General features: G+C 40.3%; 1 protein-coding gene across 1 annotated transcript; it reads right to left on the bottom strand.

The window, feature by feature from the left end:
- On the bottom strand, positions 1–25649 carry ippk (inositol 1,3,4,5,6-pentakisphosphate 2-kinase). The gene is made up of 14 exons (XM_005917791.2): positions 25379–25649; positions 19330–19389; positions 15577–15672; positions 12754–12820; positions 12529–12647; positions 11965–12054; positions 9183–9241; positions 7411–7483; positions 6750–6902; positions 6317–6437; positions 5635–5770; positions 5444–5546; positions 4422–4513; positions 1–3882 (listed from the first exon to the last, which is right to left on the bottom strand). The coding sequence occupies exons 1-14, from the start codon at positions 25457–25459 to the stop codon at positions 3666–3668; spliced, it is 1467 nt and encodes a 488-aa protein (XP_005917853.1). The 5' UTR covers positions 25460–25649; the 3' UTR covers positions 1–3665.
- Positions 25650–27086: the final 1437 nt, after the last annotated feature.

The following is a 27086-nucleotide window of genomic DNA, read 5'->3' as shown; positions in this document are numbered from 1 at the left end:
GTCTCTTAGAAATCTTTATTTCAATAGAAAGAGCACGACTGTAACAGCAGAGCTCACGGGTCAAAATCTACAAAAATAAATAATTTAAATACAAAATGCCAGACAGCAGTGTCACCTTTTGTATTTCTGATAGTTTGTCTTCTCTCAGCTATTTACACAGTTATTACAAGTCTGTCGGTATCACAGTGCTGTGATATTTCTGCAGGCCAACGCTCAGACAGCAGCAGGGCTGCGGCTCACGGGTGAGACAAAGCGGTCTGGACACGGTTAGAAGGTTGTTTACAGACCGAAAAGTATGATTTTTACTTCACACCGAGGCCATCGATAAATGCAACCTCGTCCAGTGGTTATAGTGTTAGTTCTCTTCTTTAAATCTTACAACAAAAATAAAAATTGGGCAGTTATGAAAAGCTGAAAGTTTGTAGACAAACTGCTGTCCGTTAACGCTTATTCACAGACGCAGCACTGAAGCTCGATCTTAAAACAAACATCAGTGGCTGCTAGAGGGGCGAGAAAGTCATCAGACAGGCACATGTAGTTGGTCAACGGTTGTGATCCCAATTAATTTAACCTTCATGTGAGTGGAATTATTACTGGTGCCAAGTGTCTCCAACCACTTCACACTCGAGCTGAACTAAAGAGTGAAAAATGAGAACTTTGTAGTGAAAATGAATGCAGAGGGTAACCGTTTATTCCCGATTATCTTTTCTTCTGCATTAGATGGAAGCCCAAATTACTCTGCTCAGGTCTACTAGAAAGATCTGCCTGACATTCAGTTCTCGATCCTGTGGAGATGCAGAACTTGCTCTGCATCAATGGAAGAGGTATACATGTGTAGGTGTCCGGACACTCCTCGATCTCACCGCGCTCCGCTGCCCTGCCTGCCTGGGGCGTCTTCATTGCAACATTTAAAACGATCAGTGGTTGGTTCAGTTCACTGCTGTCCACTCTCCAACCTTCAACTTCTCCTCCTCCCAAAAATCCAGGTGTGTGTCAAAGGGAGCCGGACTTTGATTGAATCCAGCTTAGTGTTTGGATTTAACAGAATTTCTGATAGGCGATGAGGAGGAATGGAGTGTGGAGGACTCTTAGTGTGATTCATTTTCAGACTGGCTGATGGAGGCATCTGAAGGTGGAGAGTGGAAGCAGGAAGTGAAGTCAAGTGTTACCAGTTTATCTGAAGCCTGTTGGCACTGCTGGAAAACCTGCAGCGCTCCTGAACACATCATTACTCAAACGTCACATGACCCTGTCGAGATTCTTCAGGAGTTTGAGGTACTGAGAGTTCATGGCTGCGTCCATGGATCGCCGCCGCTTGAACGCAGCCTGTAACAGTTTACTCACATGCACCCCCCCTCAGCTTCCAGTCCTACCAGAACATTTAGGCACATGGATGCACACACAGACAACAAGAAGCCACTTATGGCACAAAAACCAGCAGCAGCATGAAGCTCAGCTTGTCAGAAGAGTAATTTTTATTATAATTATTATTATTACCCAGCAGCCTTTGCAACTTTCCCCTGCTTCACATTGAAACCCTGAACACCCCCTCTGTGCAGCCGAGAGGCCACACAGAGCTTCATTTGCAGACTTGAATTAAATCTATGCTGCAGAGTAACATGCAACGCCTTGGAAACATCACTAACAGCAGGGGTTCAATGACTGGGCACTAGTTTGTGGATGCTGGTTTACTTCATTATAATGGAAACTAATAATATTTTATTTATTAGTAAAGTTAAGGTAACATTTCTGCACACCAGCTGCATTTCTAGTCAAAAACAAAAAGCTGACATTGACAGGAAGTGCTCTGCACTTCACAACATGAAGGTATTTCATGCCAGCAAATTTTCTTTACATTAATGAGGTTCTGTCCTGGTCCTGCGGTAAATCTATAGTTATAGATGTATTTGTCATTTTATTTATCACAGATAAATGACTGATTCTGAGTGTCTCTTTACTGAACTCAGGTATTGGATCAATACCTGCATGGCATGATATCAATATCCTAATTAAATGCACAGTGCATGCTTTCCTGGGTGGACAGACTTAAATGTTTGTCAAGTCTTTGAGTGAAATTCAGTAAAAATCAAACTACAGACTTTAAAGAGGGAAACATGCCACTCATAGAATCCTGAAACTGAGTATGGCAGAATTAAAGGTGGTGGTAATATAGAAATATAGTTTCTTTTTAGCATGTTAAAGCTTATTTTGGTGTAAAGCTGGAAAAGCAACAGATTGGTGACTGTACACATGCATGACTATGTGTTCAGAAGTATTATTGAGAAGCAAGACTCGCTTCAGCAAAGGAAAAGTAATCATTGTTTACTTTCTCTTTATGATCACATCATTGCTATAGTGAATGACTCATCTCATAAATTCAGCTTTCAGCTCAGTTAAATCGCAGCACTCAGACTGAATGAAAGACATGCTCTGTGTATGATCACACGCGTGATGATCATGCATCAGTGTCTCCATCCGATGACAGAAGAGTCTTGAGTCCACGTTACGAGGACGCTGAAGTTCGAGGTTTCTGTATTTCTACAGAGCAACAATTAGTTTGAATGTTAGAATGAGTGAAATGCAGCAGTAATGTGCTTTCAGCTCAGGTAAAGTGACCCTTTGAGGTACAGCGGGGCCTTTATCAGAGTACATCATGAAGCTCAGTGTTGCTGACGCAGTCTCATCAGACTGTAGACTGAATCCGTTTTGCTAACTTTTTTCCATTTTCTCAGACACGATATTATTTTTAATCAAACAGTACCATCCAGACCTTTGTTTTACTCCTCTTATCCTGTATAAAAGACCGACTGTGAGCATCAACAACACAACTTTACTGGAGTGGAGGCAGAAATGCAAGAGATCACCTCTCTGATAAATCTAGTTAAACTTTCACAAGAGGACACATGTACCAAAATTAGCACACATACTCTTGTGAGTCCATTTTTATGAAGCCAAATAACAATTTGAAAATGAAAGTGGCTCCAGAGTGACATGAACACAGCTTTTTGCTTGTATCCACTTTGAAAGGTTTGTGTTGCGGCTTGACCTTTCATATATTTAGCAGATTAAACCAATGGGGGTTTGGGACAAACAGGGAGGCAGCGTTTTGCTTATGACCAAACACCACGCCACCTCTTTCAGCACGGAAGCAAAGCCTGCTCAGAAGCAAAGCCTGCTCAGAATCAAACCTCAGACCAGTGACATTAAAGCAAAGCAGAGATCCTCACCTCCTCTCTCTCAACATCAGAGGACAGCCACGCCCACATTCATGAACTGACATCAGCCCAACAACCTGCTTCTCCATCACTTCCCCTCTTCTCTGTCTTCTGCAGCACTGCCACATGCGGCAATCTGGAGGTTAATTCTTAACTGTCACCATACGCTTTGTTAAAGCAGGAGACGCTCTAATAAAGCATGACAGATGTTCGAATTCACCTCCCGATGGGGGCGATACAAATGCTCTTGTATCAGTAACACAAACACCTGGAAGTCACTCAAATATCTGGTTATTCAGAGGTGACCTCGTGCAGAGCAGCAACAGAAGTGCAGTGAGGAGCTGCAGCTCTGCGCTGAGGGTGGTCAAAATCCCACCAACACTGCGTCTCCTCTTCATCAGAGGCATCAGGGCCACAGTTATCCTCCTCTTCAGGACTCAGACTGGGCGCTCACATGGGGTGGAAGAGCAGCGTGCAGTCCTCCTTCTCTCTTAGAGGGCCCTTTGGCAAGGCACCGCCAGTCCTCAGATAACAGGTGACAATTTTCTGGTCCAGGCGCAGCTGGCGGGGGATGCTGTCAAACGGCTTCGGGTCCAAATCCAGGATGGAGGCTGAATAGGAGAAAGCAGGAGGTCTGAAGTCCCTGAGCTGCCTCTGACTGGAAAGACTGGAGGAGACAAGGAGGAGGATTAGAAACAGAAAGACAAGCTGATGGCGCCACCTGCTGGACTCTCTAATACACAGTAGTGTTGATCTTTCTCAGTATTTTATTTTCACATCTGTAAATCAAAGGACAAACCTGTGAAGGAGCTTCCTACTCCAGACCTCTGTGCTGAAAACTCAACGATGCATTCAAGAGTCAATTTTCTTTTTTTGTTCATTACTAAATGAACAGTCTAATTAAAGCTGTCATTGACTATTATTCATAGATAAAGTACTACAACTAAACCCTGATGTGAATCTGTGCACATGAACATCCTCAAGTAAACAGAGCCATCAGCGATTCTTATAAAAGACACTTTATGCATTCCTAGTGCCAACAAATGCACAACATTTCGTCCAGCTGTTCGTTGTTGTTTTTTGTTTTTTTTAATCTTTTCACATGTTTAACATGTTTTCAAACTCACTGATGAGGAAACTCTCAATCCAAGCGTCACTGTTTCACCTACAGAAAAGATTTTTCTACTTGCACAGCTGAATTCTCACCTTTCATTGTCCTCTTCCTCCTCACTGCTGGGCACCAGGGCGACCATGATGGAGCAGTCCTTGGCTGTCATGGCCACACGGTACTGGTGCACCTACAATAGAAACACAGCAGGTAGAGCTGTTAGAATATCGTTATGTAGGCAGGACTTTTGTTAAGTCAGGTAACACAGATTCACCGTCTCCAATGAAAGTGAAACTAATCACACAAAAGTAGGAACTCAATCCCCAGCATCCAGTTTTGTGCTGGGAAAAACTTCACAGCTGAATCGCTGTCGTGTCTCAGTAACCACATTCATGTGATGACACGCTTTATGAAACTTAACGACTAAAACCAGGGACACGCCCGCTACATTCATTATTTGTTTCGGTTATTTTATCTCTAAAGTCTAGTTCATACTCCAATATTACAATAACGAATATTTAAAACTAAACTGTTGGAAACACTATAGTGAACGTGGTGTTGGCATGCACGTCTCCTCATTTTACTCAGCAAACATGTAGGTAAGTGTATTTCCATACTGTCATTTATCATGACATTTTTGCAGTGCTCTGGTGGGAGAAGCCAGAGACAATGATAGTGATGGTACTCTGCACTGAGTGATTAATGGAGCTGTAATGCAGTGTCACTTTGCACATGCACAGGAGGAGGTTTGGAAGCAAAGCTGACATTACTGAGACAACTTCTACTTCCAAAAGGTCAAAACAACACCTTGAGTACACAGAACGACTTGCTTCAGACACCTTTGAGCTCAGAGTCGTCGCAGATACATCTGCCTGAGTTTTCCTCTCACCGTGCAAAGACATGCGTGACTGTATATCAGCTGTAAGTGTGGCTGTTCGAGCTTGTAGTGGTCCCGTCTCCACCTGATAGTCTGGCAAGATTAGGTTGTATATCACGTTTCTGCTCTCTGGTCCTTTCTACTTCTGTGTTTCATTTTCAGTAAAGCATTTTGGTGGCTGTTGTTGTTTTAATGTGAAACTGATGCAAACAGTGCACCAACACTCGTCTCCAGGGCTCTGACCTTTGCAACAGCATACTCCACAGAGCCGTCGTCCTCTGCCGGACATTTCTGCAGCTTCTCCAAGAACGCTTCGTTGTACGGTCCTTCTATCTGAAGACGGGTCCTGGCATAAACAGGAAGTGATGTAAGAGACCAGGCAACCAAAGTTTATTTTTCCCAGTTTAAATTTTCCTTCAATAACAGGGGGTTACCTCTCTTTGGGAAAGTCCTGCAGGTGTTGCTCCACCTGGCGGTAAAGAGGATAAAGTCCTTCGATGTCCAATGTGTCCAACATTTGCGTCTGAAGGATCCTGAACAAAACACTGTCGTTGGGTAAACCTCGAGAACCTGGAAACACAGACGTGTTCAAAGGAAGGTCACAGTCTGTTCTCATCAGGTCTAATATCAGGGTTTATAAAATTTTAAGTCGCAGCATAAAAAAAAAAAAAAAAAAGCGAGTCAGGTTTTTCTGTTTTGCACATTTACATAATCACATTCAGATGTTTGTGCCGAGAAAACAATCACTGCTTTCAGTCCAAAGGTTTCTGAAGGAGGCCGTCACAGCTGCACAATCTCGTAACACCGTATTACACCAGCTGTAATACTAAAAGTGCCAGTAATTTAATTTTGTTATTTTTGATAAATAGTTGAACTGATACCAAAATGACTAATGACTAATCCTCGGAGTGTAGCTAAATTAAAACACAACAGGCTGCACTGCTAGCAAGGCCACAAAATAAAATAAAAATCAGGCATGTGATTAACACGGGAATGGTGGGACTGCTCCAGCTCTGTGGATGAAAACTAAAAAAAAAAAAAAATAGTGTTGATAATGTTGGACTACTTAAGATCAGTGAACCCGTCTGCACCCCAAAAGAAAAGAAAGGTCCTGACCATGGCGAATCCTCTCTTTGTTGAAGATGCTCGCCTCACAGAAACTCCGCCCCTCCGCTTGTCTGTCCGCCACCACACCGCCATCTCCTCCTCCACTGCTCAGCAGGGCATTCACCAGGACCTGCAGACAACGGGTGGGGGGTCAGCATTTTAAAATCTCGAGGATGGGATTTATAAACTGTGTGTACTGTACATTAAAAAGAAAAATGCTCATACACAATAAATCTCCATACTGCTGAAAAATAAAGCTCGTTTTTTTAAGGCACACACACAACAGCACACCCTTTTAAATTAAATCCTCCTTTAAAAGGTAAAAAGTTTCAGTTCTGTTCATGCTGAACTTTATGAATTCCTGCATACTATGCTGTTAGTCTGTATGTAATGAATAGTCCCAGTGTAAGACTGCAGCAGATTTATTCAGGTGTGCCTTTACCTGAATGAAGTCGTTCAGGACTGCTTTGCAGGTCACGTGACTGTTCATTCGATTGTTTGCGTGTAGGAAGTAAGGTCTGAGATGATGCAGCAGAGAGTTCATGTCCGGCGATTCGTCGCTACCTTCCTTACTGCTGTAAATACACTGACCGCCCTGAAAAAAAACACACACACACACACTTACTTTACTGTGGCTGCTTAAGTGACCTCAGATGACACAGACCTGATACCGACTGTCCGGTTTTCTTTATTTCAGACATTTTGAGGATGAGTTCATGAAAACACGAGGCCAAAGTTTTAACCAGCGATGCTTGTGGTGCATTTAGAAGTTGGATTAGATCAAACTCTTTTTTCTGTTACTGCATTTTGAGCCTTTTCCAATGACTTCACCTCCATCACACAATTGTTCTTAGAGAGGCGTGCCCTCAGCTTACATTTCCTGTTCGTTCACAGTGATGTGCTCCAGGCTTCTTTCACCTTTTGATCTATTGATCTCTCACAGTGAAAGAGTAAACACGCTCATCACAGTCAGCATAAATATTTAGAAAACAGGATATTATTTATGTTGAAATAGTTCCAAGGTGAAATTCCTAGAAGTAAAAACAAGGCCGCATAAAAACAAAGACTTCAAGTTAAACATGTATGAGTGTGACTGAACTCACCTTGAATACTTTGAAGTTGTTCTGAGGTTCTTCTATCAGGTGTTTGATGGCAAAATGCATTCTCTGTCTGTTCCTACAACAAACAAAACAACAACAACACAGAAATAGAAGCTTTATTCTCAAGAGCTGGATCTGCAGTACGGAAAATAAACGTCTGCATGTTAGGAAGACGCTGAGGTGTTGGGGTTGGGTTAGCTCAAGTCGGTTCACTATTCCATTTAATTAATAAAAACACACTTGCTCTCTCACGTTATCCATAGTCACACCCACACATAGAACAATCAGAGAAGTGTAGCCACAGTTATAAATGTTCAAAAACATTTGTCTTCCAGCGGCAGACATTTTTTCTGTGAAGTGAATCAGTGACCTTTTGTTTGCTGTTTTCGAGTAGGACCTTGTTTTAAAACCAGCTTCTTTAGTTTCAAAGAGACACTAGGAGACCTTCCCAAAGTCTGACCTGCACAGTGGTGCTGGTTACCACGATAAACATCTGTGAACCGAGTAAGTAAACTGAGCTTACTCTGCAATAACTTATCAGTAATATGGCCATTTAAGTTTCTTATTAACAAACTGCATGAATTAGTGCAACTTATAGTTTAGGTGTATGAGCAGAATTCAGGTGAGGGGGCACAACAACGTTATTGGGCGACCTGATAGAGGCAAGTGTGGGCACCTCCATAAAAGCAGAGGTTTCATCACTTTCCTGGTCTGGAGCATTCGGGCTCCTGTTACAATCCACAATCTTCCAGGAGTGGATATCCCAGCAAAGTCACCGTGAGGTCAGAGTGTGCAGAACACCCAAGAGCTAATCTCAGACTCCACAGGCCTCGCTTAGCACGCTAAATGTTGAAGTTCACGACTGCACAAGTAGAAAAAGATTCAACAAGTCAGCCTGTTTGGAGGCCTCGCAGGGAAGAAGCAGCTTCTCCCTTATTTACAACTTTTTCACTACAATTAATTATTTTTTTTTGTCCCCGACAAGTAATGATGATTTTAATCACAAAAAATGACTCAATTACTGTTAATGTCGCTTGTTGTTCAAGCAATTCACTTTAACGTTTCTTTATCTTTATTAGTTTTTTTACTGCACAACAAATTAGGAGGTTACTCCCATGGTTTAAGCTTTTTTACCCTCCCATACCCACATTAAGAAAAATCAGCAGGTTTGGCGTCAGGTCAGAGATGTAGAAAAATGTGAGAGGAAAACCACGTGTACTCTGAAATGTCAGGCCCATGTGTGTGACTAATGTTTAGACACTTCATCACACAGTAAACAGATCAACACAAGGAATTTTCCATCCAAAGCCATCATCGTGCAAAGCCGGCATCATCAGCTGTCACGGGCCCACATTTCAACTCATCAAAATATCAGCCCATGTGTTCACCCTTCACTTCATAGCACACGAATTTCTGATAAAGGGCCTGATAAAGTCTTCGTAGCTGTGGCCAGATGTTTTCCATCCATCACGTCAGGAATATTAAACAAAGTGGGGACGCGAGCATCCAATCAGGAGTGCCACAGTGTTATTCAGCCGCCCTTTCACACAGCTGCTCCAGACCACAACATGAGCGGCACAGATAACACACTTCAACAAACACCTCACAAACAGGACTGGCTGCACAGTGAATGCATCATTCCACTTCAACTGTGAGATAACCAAAGTATTTTTCCTTCACTTTGTGTTACTGCAATGTTTGAAGAAAACATTGAATGGCATTGAATGGTAAATGACACTAAAGGCAGCTGTGTCTTAAACGCTGCAGAGTCTCACCCTGAGAACAGGTCGAGTGGACAGTAAAAACTGCGTCTCTTCCACTTCCCGTTGGCCACCTGCAGACACAGAAGAGTGGAGAAATGTCAAACAGAGAGAAGCAACACAGAAACAGCAAACATCTGTCAGGTGCGGGTTTTCATGGGGCTAGACTAAATCTAGTCCTAAACTTTTGATGAGATCAACCTTCAGATTTTTATTAACATGTGTTTTAAAAGTTAGTGAGCGGTTTTGTTCTGGGTTTTTTTTTTTTTTGCTGTTTTGTCATTTGAAGGATGGTGGTCTTTGTAAATTTGTTCTGAAGTGTGCAATATGAACTGCCACCGTTCTTTGTTCTGCCGGTTCTGTTTCTCTTCTAAGACGGCGTGATTGACACTCCTGCTTTAAAAACAGGTCTCTCGTCATTTAGCAATTTAGAGCAGAGACTCATTTCAAGAATCTAATGATCCAGAAAGGCCCAACTTTGGCAGAGAGGATGGGACCTGGGATAGATAAAATTCCTTCTCGTCTTGTAGACCGGAGGTAAAAGGAAGCAGTTAACCGTTAAAAAGACTGTGACGGGTCGTACAACTGTAAAAGAGCATGAATACATCATGTCAGTGCTGAGTGGCAACATTCAGCGATCATCTGTTTTCTTCAGTATCTTGCTGGCTGCTGGTAACCACTGAGAGGAGGGACGGACTTAATTTCTATTGTTTGCCTTTTAGAAAGATGTAGACTACCAGAAACCCGTTCCCCAGCACCTCATGGCACTTCCTGTATCCATGTGCTTCAGTAGTAACACTTTGAAAGTGATATGGGGTAGCTTGGAATAACGGGCCTTTGTAAGTGAACAACAGACTGATTGACCGCCAAACAAAGAACAGAATACAAAATCATTAGTCACAAGTGAGAAACAGGACTGAAATCTTCATAATCAATAACTGACCCCAAAGAGAAAACTGAACAGTTTTATAGAGCTTAAAAGGACCGAGTTACTCTATACTTCAAAGTGAGCTCGCATTTTAATTCTAAGAAAACTAAAAATCTATTTTAAAACTTGCTTTTCTCAGTATCTGTAGACCTCAGTGTGTGCTACCTTTATCTATATGCTATCACTCCATGCTGAAACAGAACACAGGTTTCTTGCACAGCATGACCCACTTCCAAAATGCTCAGGGGGGAAAATAAACTGATCAGGTGAAAACCTCCAGCAGCACTTCAGAGGATGCAGAAAACCTTTAATGGCTGAGTGACGCATTTCAGCTTGTGAGCTGCTATTACAGGTGCTGCTGGAGTTTTGACCTCTTCAGAGCGGAGACACGTGTGGCCGACTGTGGCTGCAGTAGACACTGTCCATTTTTAAAACACTCCGTTTCAGTTCAGCTCTTCGTAGGTTATAACTTTGTCTTCTCTGCAGTTGCCTGACAGACCGGCAGCAGCACAAGTAACAGTGACCCACAGACTGTTTGGACAGGATATTCTGTACACTTCCTCCATCGACAACAAGCACCATCTGCAATCCTCTTCCCCAGCTCGAGCTCAAAACAAGCATTAGACTTTAGGTGTGCCCATCCAGGCCACGATCAATCAGGGCTTTTGTGCATCTGAACAGCAGAAGATAACAGACCTTTATTTGGAGCAGCTTTCATTCTTTACTCCCTCTGTTTGATCATGTGATCATCTAACAAAGGCTCACATTTTCAGTGTTTTGTTTTTTGTTTTTTTAAACAAGTTACTGCCTTCAGCTGATTACTTCACTGCAGCTACAGACACAAATCAGATGGATGAAAAAGGTTGTTTGAGGATCTGCACACAGTCGCTTTATTTATAAGTGGAGCCACGCACACACACTGTTCTGAAGGCATCAAAGCTTCACTTATCCAACGGGAAGTTTGACAAAACATGACATGAACAAGTTAACTGAACACAAAAAAAACCTGCTCAGGCAGGTTTACTTTTTTAGGATGAGCTACCTGAGCGTTCGGCTCACAGGAATTACTTACACATACAATCATCTCATAGAGCTGATCGATTTTGGCAATGATCACAATTATTTAAAACAATAAGTCAGGGTGCAGTATTTTTTTGTTTTATTTCCTGACTCCCTGACTTCACGTAAACTCAGGCTGAGCTAACCTGATACTCACACAGATCCAGCCCACTTTAGTTTTTTTTTTTTAAATTGAATACTGGTTTTCATTTAAGGAAATAGGACATCCAACTTTGTGCAGTCAGTAAGTTTAAGGATTTGAATTTAATGCTGTCTGAACCAGAGACAGAGAGGAGAAATAACAGCAACACAACATTTTCTGTTTTACAAACCCAGAGTCGCCTGTACCAGCAGCTACAACCATATGTGCACTTTTATATGCAACACACATACATGTTATAGTTTTTGCTGTTGTTTTACACTTTCTGTGCAATAGTGTACGGCTGCTGATGCACTTGCACCCTCATTAGTTATTCTTTTATAACAATTATCCTCCAGTATTTTAAAATGTCTTATCATTTTAAATGTTTTTCAGTGTCACACCCATTATGAGGTTAGCATAGCTGCAATTTCATTGTGTTTGCACGATGGGAGGAAAAGTCCTGAGTCTACAACACTGACTCATTATGGAGTGAAGAGCCTCGTGGGCTGTAATAAAGAACGACAGGCTGAGGTGGACAAAACACGGTAATGTTTAGTAAAGAGGGCATTAGATTCTTATACTTCTGATTTCAGCCCATAAACATCCATTAAAATATGCCTGATTTCCCATCATGCTGTTCTGTAGCTGTGCTGTGTCTTTGTACTTACCTTGTAGTGTTGGTGCATGCAGTAGCGACACACTTTGGTCTTGATGTCTTTGCTGACATGTTTGGGGGATGGCAGGAAACCGCATTTAGGCTGAAAACACAAAACATCAGCTGAGTGAGACACACACACACTCATACTCACCCTCATGTGACTTTAGTCCGATCACTGTGTGTGTGACAATGGTGTAGGTCCTGGCCACGAGATTTCTATCTCTATGGCTGAACATCACTTTTATTACTGAGCTTCAACTGAAATTAGCAACAAGCCAAATCTAATTAACTTTATTATTTTCAGGAAGAAATATCTGGAGGGGCATTAGTTACAACAATGAATGTGAGTTACTTAACAAAAGTCTGTGTGTTGCCCTGTTATTCCTGGACGTGTAATAAACAAAATATCTAAAAAAAAATTTCAATACAAGTTTCGATAACAATCCAGGATTTTCTTTTGCAGTAAAGGACAAAAAGTCTTTGATGTGTGACCTTTATTGTTTGAAGGAAAACCCCTGACCATGTACAAAGGGACAAAGTTGGCTTAGACTACCACAAGTGTGTGTGTGTTTACCTTGATCTCGATGCAGAGTGGGGGAGTGTGTGTCGGCTGGTGGAGGGCTGGAGACGTCAGGTTGGGCAGACAGAGCGCACACCCACTGTAGATGTCCATCACCTTATCACAGCGCCACGCTGACGCACACAGAAAGACAGAGCGTTTGTTTAATCTGACTGCAGCTCATTGTGCCGTTACAGAACTATCACAAGTCGAAACAAGCGATAAACATTTCAGTCTCACCTGGACGTTGATGTTGGACTTTGATTGATAACTGCCGCACAAACTCGAGAGGCAGTTTAACCACTTCCTGTATGGAAAATAAAGCATCTGTTAAGCTGCTGCTACATCTATGTAAAGCACCGCTAACTCCAGGCAGCGTGCTTATCTTAAGTTCATCATGGAAGCGATAGCATGCAGAGCAGGCTGGTGTCACAAAGTCAATGTCGAACATTTACATAAACACCCTAATAAAAATCCTTCCTATAATACACAACCGAAGAATCATACAAAACACTGCTTTAACACGTTTTAATAACCATCACATGTGAGGAACGGCATGAATTTGGACACTACTATAAATGTAAGAAGGACAAATTCCGCTTTTACATGTAAAGTTAAGCATCATCTGACCAGGGAATGATGCTCATGTGGTATAAGCCCTCCAGACCTCAACACTGACTCATTGTTTTTTGGAATATCTGATTTATGATGCAGCTCAGAATAGATCAAACTGGTGAAACAGTCCACTTAAAAATAAATAAAGCAACTTTAGGCATCGTTTCTGTTTGGAAAATTGTTATCTCATGATTTCTGAATGTTCTGATAGTCTTGTCTTTAGGAGTCACAGTTGCTTTAGCAAAGATATGTCATTGCTATAAATGAGACATCTACTTCTTTACAGTGTTGCATTACTTTATATTTAGGAAGTATTAAAGGCCACTAATAACTGAAATTGCCGCTCTCATGAATGGCTAAAGTGACTTCACAAACACAGATGCGAGCCGTGCTTTGGTCTCTCTTCTGAACAAAAGATGGATCAAGTCTCATTAATTAGTAATGTCTCCACAAGTGTAAAATGGTAATCACTAGGGCTGCTCAATAAATCGAATTTTAATCACGATTACGATCTGGGCTTTCAACGATCATTAAAAATGACTGAGCCGATTATTAGCCCCTCCCTCGTGCTTTACTCTCGCGCTGCTCCGTGTGGCAAATCGAGCGCACCTCTCTGCATTTCGAACACGTGTCACAACAATTAAGAGGACCCGAGGGAAGCTCGGAAAGCTAAGCAGAAGTTATTTGGAGAGGAGAGTGACTGCCGTTGGTTGAAAAGAGAGGTAAAAAAAAAAACAATTCAGTGGTGTGGAAACATTATGGGTTCGCGGAGTCAGACGTGGATCAAGTAGACACAGTGTGTAAACTTTGCTATGGTGTCGTAGCTGCACCACAGAGCAACACTGCAAAGTTCACTAAACATAGATGTTTACATTTTTCATTTATTTCTTATATTGCAAACATTTGCACTGTTATCAGTATTTGCACACTATTTTATATTATTTTTTAAAGTCATTATTCAATACATTGTTATTGTTAACCCTTTAAAGCCGGTCAGAGCAGCACGCTCCGTTTTGTGTAACTATTTTTAAATCCCTGTAGAACCTGAACCGCATGTAAGCTAGCGCAATAATTTTTTGCATATGAAACCAGAGGAGTTGTACTTACATCTTATGCCATCAGCTTGTCCTCGGTCACGGTTTCCTTCCACATAAAGCTTTGCAAAAATTGCATAAAAAGCGCTTGCAGGAACAAAAACATAATATTCCAGAAACACGCTTTGCCGATCCGATCAGCTGTTCGTAACACTTCCCACAGTGAAACAGACGTCAGCGCGAACTATCGCATGTCCGCCATTTCCTGCCCGAAACCGGAAGTGACGTCATTTTCGCGGAAAATGTAGTTTTTTACTTGTAGGCCTTAAAAGCCTATACTGGTGTTTTTATAAGTCATGTTTGACTTATCTCTGAATAGTTTCTGGGATGCTTAGAACTCGAATTGCACTGCTGGAAATAGTTTATTTTGATGCACTGCTGTTTTCTTTGCAAATTTGCATCATAGGATTGTTTTTTTGTTTTTCCTGCAGTATATAAAAATTGCTGTATCTCCAAAATAAAACTATGAAGACACTCAAAATAAATTTCCTGTTGTTGTAAACTATTTTTTGCAACTTTTTTGTATTTAAAGTTTTGAGGGATAAACCTCTTAAATTTCTCCAAGTAGAAATATATGTAAAAAAACAAAAACGATTTTCAATTTTTTTGTAGTTTATTGCACTTTTTTGCAATTAATGTAGTTACTATGGACTTAATGCATACATATTATTAAAATATGGGCTATAACAGTTGTATTGATGTATAGCAACTTGAAATGCTCCCACAAATGGCACTACAACATGTAAAAAAATAATATAAGCTCTGGCGGACTTGGTTCTATGGTAGGTCTTAAAGGGTTAAATAAATATCGTCAAATAATCGAGATCTCAATTTCAGTGAAAATAATCGTGATTATCATTTTTGCCATAATCGAGCAGCCCTTAGTAATCACTACAACATATCACCTGACACCCGCAGCACACTCCAAACATCTCAAGATAAATAATTCTGGTAGAGCACCTGACACGGGTCTAGGGATGGTCATGATTTTCAAAGAGTCGTTCAGGAATAACAATGCATTCACATTTTCATTAACACACTCCAATTTACAAACACGGGCAAGCAAACCAGTGCTATAACTTATAGGATATATATAATGAATCACAAGAGCCTGGATCACAGAGGGGATGCTCTAACATTGAGCCAGCAGATGAAGACAAGCGGCAGCACAGCCATACTGGATGTTCTCCTCTACAGTTTATTACAACAAGTAAAAGGAAAAAGGCAACATATTTTAACGAGGACATCCACTGATCCTTAAACCCTCTGTGATCCAGGTCCTTCGCCATCCTCAGTGATGCAAAGCTAAATCAGTCCAGTGTTCCTGAAAGTAAAAGACTTGACCCCATCTTACCCCGCTGTGGATAAACTTCTCCCCAAGCAGGCTGCTCATCACGTTGGAGCTAAAGTCAACAATGTTCTGGATCTGCCTGTAAGCCTGCTCTGCTGTCTGGGGGACAAACACACACAAAGACAGGCAGGTAATATCATGTTAGTTAAAGCCAAATTTTAACAGCAAAGGAGAGATATTTAATCGCTTCTCGAGTGTCACGGAATCAGATATGATTATAATGAATCTGTTAGTCAAACAGATGTGCTGCTGTTCAGTGATGTATTTTCCTCCAACTTGCACAAACAGCCGGGAAGTGTGAGCTTTGGAGGATTAAAGGTAGAACTCTCTACAAAACCAGCCACACCCATGATAAACACTGACTGAAGGTGCAGCATGAAATGGAGAAGTCTGTGCAGAAAAATCATCTGCCAACAGGAACAGGATGCAAGATTTAAAAGAAAAGAAATTTTGTTAAATTACCAGCTAGTTAATCAGCTTTGAGCTCATGCATATGAAAGAGGAAGTTTCTAAAATAAACCAAGTCTGTGATTAAAAAAAGAAAAATAAATTAACTCCAGAACCAGCAGTAATGTGAAACCTGAACTCCACCATGGTGATGGCTCTGGGATTTTAACACCCATATACCTACATGTTTTCATACAGTTTTTTTTTCCTAAAAGCTAAATGGTTCAGTTAGCAGAAAACCACCATACTAAAAAATAAATGCATGAACTAGTTTTTCAGAATTGTGGTAAATCGGGAAGTGTTATCCAGGTTGTGGTGAGCAAGGGGTGGATCTAACTGTGACAGGGCACGCTCATATGGTAGCACCTTAAAAAATGAACACCCTTCTGTTTATTAACAAGACTTAAAGCTGACATATGAGTTAAAGGAATGCAAGCTTAAGCTGCTTGTACCATTTATTTTACTTTTTGAACCCTATTTAACGTCTGTGGTATGACTCATGATTTAGACGTTGGAAACAGTCGGTCCTGACATTCTATCTGATGGAATGAAATAAATTTGAATTTTGGGCATGGATGTGGGGCCACACTTTGGTTTGCATTTGAATCTTCAATCTGACAAAGATGTAAACAACTACAATCTCCATGTAAATGAAGGCTGTGAGGCAGACTTCAGTCAGCCAACAGGTGCGAACAGCCTCATTTACTCTGTCCATCAGCTGGCAGCTCATGACCAGCTTCGTGAGCTGACATTAAAAAAAAAAAAAAAAAAAAAACAGACACTGGTTAGTTTGATATTTTTCAGACAAGAACCCCCAAGAAAAGCAGAAAATGTGAAATACTATTTCTACTTAAAAAAAACAAAAAAACAACTTGAGGTGAACTGTTCACCGCATGCAGTTTAAGTAGAGCTGAGTCAAGTTAAGCCCGATGTGCAAAAAGCCGTGTTGATAACAGTAAACTGTTTTCATTGCTTCAGGTTGTAAATTCTCTGACAGCAGATATAACATACTAAGTGCTTACACCAGTGTGCCAATCAGTGCTGAACTCCTTAAACTGAAGACAACAGACCCAAATTTCATCCATTGCCCTCCCTCAAATCAGTTTCAGGAATTAACAAAGGTCAGAATTATCAGCAGTAGATTGTGATCCATGCCAACTTTTTTTTATATATTGATTTCCCCAGAAATGGCTGCACTGATCCATCATCAACTCAATGGTGGGAGGGGGAAGGGGGGTATTTCTGTCTGCTAGTTTGACATTACACTGGAGATTCATGCGACAGTGTTTGCAGAGACGCTTGTTTGTCTCCAATTATTTTCCACTTGGTGTTTGCGCTCGTCAGTGAAAAATGACACTGTTGCAAAGAAGACATAACGAAGACTCAAGGAGACGCTGATGAGACATTTTACACATACAAACCAGACTGAACAAGTTAGTACAGCTTTAAAGGGCATGCATAAAGTCAAGAACCAGTAGATTGTTAGTAGAGCTGGGTGATAGAACGATAACGATATGTATCGCGATATAATTTTTACTCGATAGAAAAATTAAACTATCGCGACAGACCTCGCTGCTCTTGTCTTTAAAAAAAAAAAAAAAAAAAAAAAAAAAGAACAGCCAATCCAAATTACGTAGCGCAGAGCCGAACCAATCACAGCCGCAGCGTCACGTCACGTGACTTGTTACATACAGCACAAGTGCCAAGCCACATGTGTATTTGTTTGGGAAGCAGCCAGCCACCGTACCGCCCGGGTAATGGAGGAAATGAGTGTGCCGACTAGAAAAATCAACCGAGCGTGACCGAAGAGAAAACAGATGATGGTTCCAATGCCGGAGAGATTGTCGAACGGAAGAGCCATAGAAGTTCCGTAGTGTGAAGGTATTTCGGCTATTTCAAGTCTGACAAAAACAGAGTAGCGTGCACTGTAAATTGTGCCGAAAGCAAGTCTGGAAATACAATAAACTGGTGCATGCGCTACGTCCACACGTACCCGGGTATTTTTGAAAACGCAGATTTTTCTATGCGTTTGCACCTTTCGTCCACACGTAAACGGCGTTTTTGGTCACTGAAAACGAAGATTTTTGAAAACTCCGTTTTTGCATTTACGTGTGGACTAGAAAAACGGAGAAAACGCAGCGTCAAAGGTGTGCGCATTTTTTGACGTCACACTGTGCGCCACGTTATTGTTTCGGTGAAATGAATTTCTACAATACTGTTACTGTTAATTCTACTCTCTGCAGTGTTTAAATGCTTACATATACACACAGTTACTGTCCCTCCACACATACGACTCGGTTCTGCTTCTATGCCCCAGCTTTGTTTACTTTTTCCCACCGAGGCTTCTAGACTTCTGATTGGCCAACATTTCTGCACGGTTAGGAATCTAGCGCCACCTGCTGCTTTGGCATGTTCATAGCAGCGTTTTCCTTCATTTCTGCCTTTATGTGTGGACGGGATTATTTTTTAAAACGAAAACGGAAAATCTCCGTTTTCAAAAATACCCGTGTACGTGTGGACGTAGCCTCAGTCTCTGACTGGAAGCGCTAATTCGTCATTCGGCTTTTGTCAGACTAAAGTAACTGTTAAAACTGTTTGAAAAGCTAAGCTATACAACAAGGAGAGATTGAGAATTTCCTTTTAGTTCTCAGTTTATTTGATATTGACAAAAGTTAGTCAGTTTTGTCTGTTCTTCTGTAAAACAAACTAAGATTTATTTTTAGAATTAATATTTTGTTTCTAAGTGGAATTGACAATTTAGTCTGTTTCGTTTGTTCTATTTTGAAACTTAAACGCTTTAGCGGCTGCCTTTTGTGTAGTTTGCAATATTTGCCTTTATTTATCTGAAAAAGTCTCATGTTCCTTAAGTACATCTACCCTGTTGAACTTATTATGGGAAATAAATATTTAAATAAAAACAAGCTGCTGATTATTTCACATTTTACTTGTGAGCAACTGCACATTTAAATTTTACAAATATAGTTATTTGGCATATATCGTGATATATATCGTTATCGCCTGAAATGAAAAAAACATATCGTGATATGAAAAAATCTTATATCGCCCAGCTCTAATTGTTAGGATTTAACAACATTTTAGCTGTTGCACTAACATAAATGCACTTATGTTCAATAGTTAGAGACTAAATAAATCCCTCACTGTATGCAATGGAAGCTCGGTGAAAGGTATAGCCTACATTCTTTCTCTTAATGCAAGGGGAAGGAAATAAACTCAACAGTGTGCATGTTTCTCTGGCTCTCAAAAGTGTAGGCTCAGGCCCTCCACCCCTTCAGCGAACAGACTCATTACCTGTGGAGGGTTTTCAGAGTCCTCTGCTGGATACTTGAGTAGGCGCAGAACTCTGGGATGCTGCAAAAGACATCAAAAGCATCAATTAAGCTCATTTTTGGAAAGAAGACAAAAAAAAAAGAGGACACATCTGGACACACATCTGAAATACTGAACCCAGTCAGTGCAAGTCACAAGAGTCCTTAAGAACATGAAGTCCAGAGTGTGTTTGGGAACAAAACACACGAGTGGTATAATTAATGCTAAAGACTGCAGTAGGCATCCAAATATCTGCATCGGAGTGCAAGTTCAGACTTGTGTTACTGTGCACAAAAACATTCAAACACTCAGTCAGTGAAGCCCATTCACACGCCTTAGCGCGCTGACAGAAAACACAGAGACTTTAGTTCTGATCGTCAACATGCTCACAAAAAAAAAAAAGTTACAGAGCAGACAATGCATTTTACTGCACTGTGAATGTTGTACAAACTAAATAATAATAAAAACAATATATAAAATAATCAACATTTATTGTTTATTATTAATTAAATATTATATTTTTAATGAAGTAATTCAATAACCAGGGTCAAATTTTTTTTTTCAAGTTAAATGTCCACAGATGCAATGTTATTTAGACTTTTCACACGTTGTAACACCGCCCTGAACATTTTCTAGAAATTGCCCACGACACCCACATGTTCACTCCCTGCACACTCTACCCACACGTTACCAGCGCTTAAACCACATAGAGCCTTTTCAGTAGTGTAAATGCACCTGCTGTGTGCTACACGTGGGAAAGAAATTAATAAAAGCAACTGGCCTCGTAGTTCACGTGTAAAAAAAACATCTAATGTTAGAACTGCTTTGAATAAAAGGATGTAGCTTTGCATGTAAAGCCTGCTTCTTTTATCTAACTCCTTTGAAGCCACGCTAATAAGTCTGAGCTCTTTGTTTTCCAAACACAGTCCCAGAACAGTTTGTGAAACGATCATAACTTAATTTACTCAGTTGTGTTAGCGGAGAGAAATTTCCCACCCTTACTTAGATGTAGTGATTTTGGGCCCATTTTCCATTTTTAGAGAGTTAAATAAAACAGAATTATATTTAGAGGGGAGCAGGACTTGGATGTGTGGATCATTGGGGCGCTTACACCACAGTCAAAGGACAGGGGCAATCGTGGCTCAAGAGTTAGGAGTTCGCCTTGTAATCGGAAGGTTGCCGGTTCGAACCCCGGCTTGGACATTCTCGGTCGTTGTGCAAGACACTTAACCCGTTGCCTACTGGTGGTGGTCAGTGTTCGGCAGCCTCGCCTCTGTCAGTGTGAAGGGGTGGATGACTGAATGTGTAAAGCGCTTGGGGACTAGTAAAGCGCTATATAAATATAGGCCATTTACCATTTACACATATGCACACACTTCATTATTAATTCACTATCACTGATTTACATGGGCCCTTTTCAGTTCAGTTTTCTTAGTTCCAACAATGACGCATGCCCGACACACACACACAAAAATATTTTATCTCAAAAACTCATGAAAAGCACGTCCTATTACAGATTACTTTAATTTTTTATATTTCATTTGACTTCTTGTTTTCAGTTTAGTTTTAGTTCGTTTCCAGAGTGGGTTTCCTCCTTTCAGTTTACTTTTTATCAGTTTGTGTGTTAGTTGAGGTAAACATCAGCACAGCTTGACAATAATACTGAACAACAGCAGTTCCCTCACAGTCTTATAGATCAAAACTCCATACATCAATGTCCATCACAGCCTCATCAGGCAAGCTGTGATTTTAACAGACTAAAAGAAATTTAAAAAAAAGATTAAAACTACGTAGATTTCTGCTTTTATTTTGAGTTAAGTAGTTTTCCACTTCAGTCAGGTTTGGTCCAAACTTTGACTGGGTCTGCAGCACCGTGACATTTTATTTATTTATTTTTAAAGATATGGTCATATGTAACTGATTCATTTATCTTCAGCACATGGCTTCTTCTAAGCAGTAAGGGTATGCTTAGTTTTTCAGTCCTGTTAAAACTTGTCCACATGACTGAAAATGCCAAGAACAAATCCAGCTGGTTTTGTCTGGTCCCATACTGTCATTACAGAAACTAGGAGTCCTGTGTCTGTGAGGTTTATAATTCAGATCACTTAATACTCTTTGCAGAAGTTCAGGCAAATCCAAAGTGTGTCTGCCTCTTACCAATATAAGCAAACGGTTATGCTGTGTCATTCCTGCCTAAGTACATTTTACTCACTCATGCTCAATGGCGGGCCATCATGCAAGAAAAGAGCATGATGAAAACTCTTGAGATATACATCTGTGCCACTACAGGCAACAATCTTTTTTGTTATTATCATCACTGTAATCTAATTAATGACTGGGACTGACTGGTGGTAGTTTGGGATATGCAAATTGTAAAATCTTATTTCCCAAAGGTTCGCTACAGCAGATGAGCTAGCACAGTTTTTATACCAGATGCACTTCTTATATAACCTCATTTTTCCGAGCTCAGGAACGGCACTAGGAGTGGACTAGCTTGTGGCTCGCTAAGGCTAGGTTTGTGTGTCCTCCAGGTCATGAAGAAAAGGGTTTTTGCATATTAGGTGAATCTGTTAACCACTATGCCACAGACCAATTTTAAAAATTACAACCAGCTAATGTTTTACCATTTTGTTTTTTGTTTTTCTCTTATCTTCTTTGAAAAATATAACAACTTTTCACTCATCATGGCAATATATTTGAGTATTCAACATAAAAATGATGTGACGATCGATAGATGCCACAGTTCAAAATAACAAGGTCTATGTAGATAAAAGTGCACAAAAAGCTGTGAATAATAACTGTCATCCCTTATACGGTCATGTCAGACACAGAGCTCTAGCTGTGAGCACAGAAGCCCCACCATCGTGTTTCTCCACCCTTCTGTTTGTGTGGGGTAGCCAATAAGAGTAAAGGGAGAGGAGCTAAAACAACTATTTTGAGACAGTGCATGAACTGAGAGTCTGTGCCAAGGCCCCCACTGAAGATAAAATAAGGACCGTTTTAAACTGTGAATCATGCAAAACTGCTCTAGCAGAGCCCAAGTATTAAAATATTACATGATGGATATATATTGTTTAACTTCTTTGATCTGCCAAGTATTTAAATTCCTGGATCAACCAAAAACAGGCACCTTCACCTGGTTTTGGTGTAAAAGTTTAAAAAATATTTCTCAGATTTTATCCATATGACTTAGGGCTGTTCGATATAACGATATATATCGGATGACAATATAAAAACATCTATCGTTTCATTTTACGCTATCGTTTGTTTCGTGGTGTCGCAAAATAAACTGTTTACGGCAATATTTTTCATCGTTTTGATGGTCACTGTAGTGGCTATATTAATTTCTTAAAGTTCTTTCTCTTTTATTTTATATAACCACACTATCGAGGGACAAGCGCCCGTTTTTATGCGTTGTGGTTAGCAACAACGACGGTAACACCATCGCTGTCCGTTTGTTTATGTTCCACATAAACCTTTCACAATAAAGCTCAAGATCCTGTTGAGACTTTTCAAAATAAACGGAATCACGTGAAAGAGCAGACTATTTACGGATGAGAATTTAAAAAAAGAGCCGCCAGGTGCTAAAAAAAAGAAAAACCTTAGACACAAACGTTAGAACAGGCTTTTCCCCGCAGCACGCCGTGTAATAAATACTCACAAAGAAAACGGCGGCTGTTACAACTTATGTCTAAAAATGTATAGTTTCATGCATTGGTTAAAACACTGGAGTCCAGCTACATGAAGCGCAGCTGGAAACACTTCCCGCAAGACGAGCTGCCCGAGATTCACAGAATTTACAGAAAATGTTACATTTTTGTGATTTATATCGTTATCAGGACGATAGAATTCTTATATCGGGATATGAGATTTTGGTCATATAGCACAGCCCTAATATGACTAATTTCTGTCTATTGCTATTTCTCTTTAAGCAACTCTCTGTGGAATTACCATTTGGTGACACTTGACTGTAGGAATGCAAAACTCATCATGTGGAAAGCATATTTATGCAGTGAACATCTCTAATTTAGATTTATCTTTCAAATTTGTTTGAGCCCACATCCATCCTATTACTTAATGCTTATCCAACAGAGGGTCACAGGAGGGCTGAAGCCCATCCCAGCTGTCACAGGGTGAGAGGCAACAAACACAAGCATATCTTTGGATTGTAGGAGGAACTAGACCGAGAAGAGGAAACACATACATGAAAATGAAAACATGCAAAGGCCCCAGGTGCCCTGGAGATTCAAACCAGGAAACTTAATGCTATGAGACAACAACCACCGTACCCAACCTGTTTCAACCAACATCTCTGACAAAAATGGGGTATAAACAGAAATCAAAGGTAATATCTAAAAATTGAGAATAAAACCAGCATTTCCCTCTTTAAATTAAAAGACATGTCTGAGAAATATTGCATATTTATTTCTATACATCTAATAATGATCTACTATACATCTAATTTACACCAAAGGAAAATCATCAGAACTACAATAACATCTACAGATATTCAAATTAATACTTCTGGTTAAATGCCACAAAATGTTCACTTGAAAGTTTTGCTTATTTTACATCTGAAGTGCAAAACAAAGCTTCAGTTTAGAACTTTTAATTTCTTCATTGAGTTTAAAGAATCTGTAATGGTGGGGGAAAAGTCACTGGATTTCATAAGGTGGAGCACCCAGCGCCAGCTTAGGCATTACACACAGGCCTCAGGGGTCTGGGGCAATAAACTCACTGTGCCCCCTCAGCTGTCTGTGCCAACACATTTATCAGCTAATTTACTATACTAAATTTAACATTAATTTATATACTTTGGTACTGAATAACTTAAACACCCATATCCCCAATAAGTTAATAATTAAACTGAGCTCACACTGTATTATGTTTGCAGTCGTTTAGTGCTTCTGAAGCCATCATGCCACACAGCATGACTGAGGAGGACTTTGGGAAGTTCTCATGTCTCTTTGAAGCTGAAAATAGTTTCTGCAGCTAGTTTAAAGCTAAAAAGTTGCAAAACAAATGGAAAAGTGTTGAGGATACTGTGTGCTCACAGTCTGCTCTAGTATGTTGTGAGTTCATTGATCTAATTCTGCACCTGGAGAAAATGTTTCTCTTGTCTGCTTTTATTATTTATGTTTTTATTAACTGTATAATGCGTATATAATTTCAATACATTTTTTTGCAGGGTGAATAGCAAAGTTACTTGAGCCCAGAACCTCCTGTCAAAGTTGGTTGCCCGTTTAGCTAATATGATGTACAGTCGATCCTACCCAACCCTAAATTTGCAAAACAAAAACCTGAACAACAAGTGCCAGCGGTTTTATTAGGAAGCCCTCAATGTAAATGTTTTGTCTAGGAGGTTACAACATCCTCGATCTGATTCATGCTTACAAGATTTCACAGATTGCTCAACGGCAACACGATCAGGTCAGTGCCTTCAAGGAGACTTCCCCGGGGAGGGGAGGGGGGTGAAGGCACGTCAGTGAACGCTCCACTCTGTCCAGGTGAGTAAGGACGGATTAACCTGTGTGGAAGTGACCTAAGCAGACACTGCGTCGAGCAGCAATCCAGAAAAGTATCTCTCTTCTCTGCGTATCTCTCCTTCCAGCTGCTGGAAGGAAAGATGGGAGAGATGCTAACGGCTAAATTAGCTCCCGAGCACCCCGAGGATTTTACATTTTAACTACAATCGCCAATCAGTCAACCACACACTGTGTCCGGGCATTCTTCTATACGTAGTTTGTAAGCTTTAGCCTCGCTGCTGTTTGACAGTTTTTCACTGACTGCCTCAACAACTAGCTGGTGCTAGCTAGCAAGCCGGCTCAGCTAGCAAACACAGGCTAACGATGTACCGAAAATAAACAAAATCCTACAAGGTGACATTTCGCCTGCCCTTATCATTTTTCTCCAAACAAACTTTCTGGTAGAAACAATCCCGACCCGAGGCACATTTTGCCCACGAAAAGCACGAGGCGAAAAGGCTTTAGTAGAACCTGAAGCTAGTCTAGTGTTGTGCTAGCTGACTCACCTGTACGTGTGAGACCACCAGGCTCTTGTTTCCTTCTCCGTGGTACTTCCAGTCGTTTTCGTCCATTTTGTCCAGTTCCATTACACCAGAGACCAGCAAGTGCGCTCCCGTCAACGGCCAGAAAGTGACACACAACGACACGGCAACATACAAGAACTGTAGATCCACTACTGACTGCAAGCAGTAATTTAAGGAGACTACAACACAACCGACGGACTACCCTTGCTGCTGCCCGGCCCGGCGACTTTGTCACCGCCCACATTACCACTTCCGGTCTGACTTCAAAATAAAATTCCTGATAAGAGTCAAACGCAATAATGACCGAGGAACTGATGAATGAAGAAAATGACAAAATGACAGATAAAGGAGGACGGATGGAGGACAGTTGGTGAATAAGGAAGTACAGAGGATTAGTAAAGGAGGAAGAGGATGACAACAGTTGATCCAAGTAACCATATCTGTGGTGGTATGGAGATGTCTGAAAGAGTGGGCAGTGGAGTTTTTGACCAGTGTTTAACACAGTATTAGAGAGTAAGACGATGCCTGTGGAATAGAGAAGTATTCTGGTCTTCAAATATACTCTCTTTGTTTTATAAAGTTTTCCTAAAGCAAAAAAAAAAAAAAGTTGAGTTACATGCTTTTATTTGTAGCTTTCTTCAGTTTTTATTCTTGCTAATTTTGCCCAACTTCACTTTCTTTACGCACATTGACAAGCCGCTCCCTGTTGGCTGTACTCCCATGTCCCGCCTGTTCCACTGTGATTGGTCAGAGGGTTGGACAGATGAGCTCAAGGACTGTAAAGACGCCAGTGTTGTTTCTGACAACATTACACGTGAAATAGAGGATAAGAAATGGAAAAACACTGTAAATCGTGTGATTCATCAGTAGTACCTGCATGTATCTCAGAAAAGGTTTTCAAATTTAAAATGCATTTCAGTGTTAAGCAGTGCATTAGCAATGAATACATTTATTTGACATACAATTTGAAATTAAGCATCAGAAATTATTTTTACCTCCATCAAGACAGCTACTTGTTTAGTTTGTCTTTTTATCTTCTGATAAGGAGGTTATGTTTCTGGTAGTGTGTGTGTGTTCATTCTGATTGTAAACTTTGTAGGAATATTAGAGTGGGGTCACCTTAATAATACATTTAAATTTGGCTTAACATCCACCAAAGTCTTTGAGGTCAGCTTAATGATTTATTGGTTGAAAACTGACAACAAGCCCTATAACATTGCCCTCTGACCTCTTCTTCAAGTTCAATACATTGATCTGAAGGTCAAAGTGATAATACTGACACCAAAAGGCATTATATCTTTAAAGAACATATTCTCAAGAGAATAAGGTGCCTAGTTAGAAAAGCACTGTAATATAAAATGACATAGCTGAAGTTCAATTTATTCTTGTTCAATTACTTACAAACACATGTTTGTAAGTAATTAAAGTGTTTAATTAAATTTAATTAAAGTGTTTCTTTAATTAAAGTAAACATTTGTCGTGGTACTCTTATCTGATTTTTACTGCACTACAAACTTCGTAAAGTATGTTTAGAAAAAGAACAAATTTAAAAATATATATATATAAAAAAAATACAATACCCTTCCTTTAAAAGTAAACACTGGCAGTCATAGCTAATGTTAGTAACACTTAATTTCTGTTTATTATGGTGTTACTTATTCTGACTTTGTGCCATACCTTCTTGGAAAAG

Source organism: Haplochromis burtoni, unplaced genomic scaffold (assembly GCF_018398535.1).
Source record: "Haplochromis burtoni strain Fernald_Lab_line unplaced genomic scaffold, NCSU_Asbu1 Contig_26, whole genome shotgun sequence".
Classification (NCBI taxonomy): domain Eukaryota; kingdom Metazoa; phylum Chordata; class Actinopteri; order Cichliformes; family Cichlidae; genus Haplochromis; species Haplochromis burtoni.
Note: the sequence above shows the minus strand (reverse complement) of the source record. Positions and strands in the feature narration are given on the sequence as shown.

Coding starts and splice junctions, on each gene's coding strand:
- ippk (XM_005917791.2), bottom strand. CDS start 25,459: ATGGAACTGGACAAAATGGACGAAAACGACTGGAAGTACCACGGAGAA. Junction 6,438..6,749: donor TCCTGAACGACTTCATTCAG/GTAAAGGCACAC, acceptor CGTTGTCTGCAG/GTCCTGGTGAATGCCCTGCT. Junction 3,883..4,421: donor GAGGAAGAGGACAATGAAAG/GTGAGAATTCAG, acceptor TGTCTCCTCCAG/TCTTTCCAGTCAGAGGCAGC.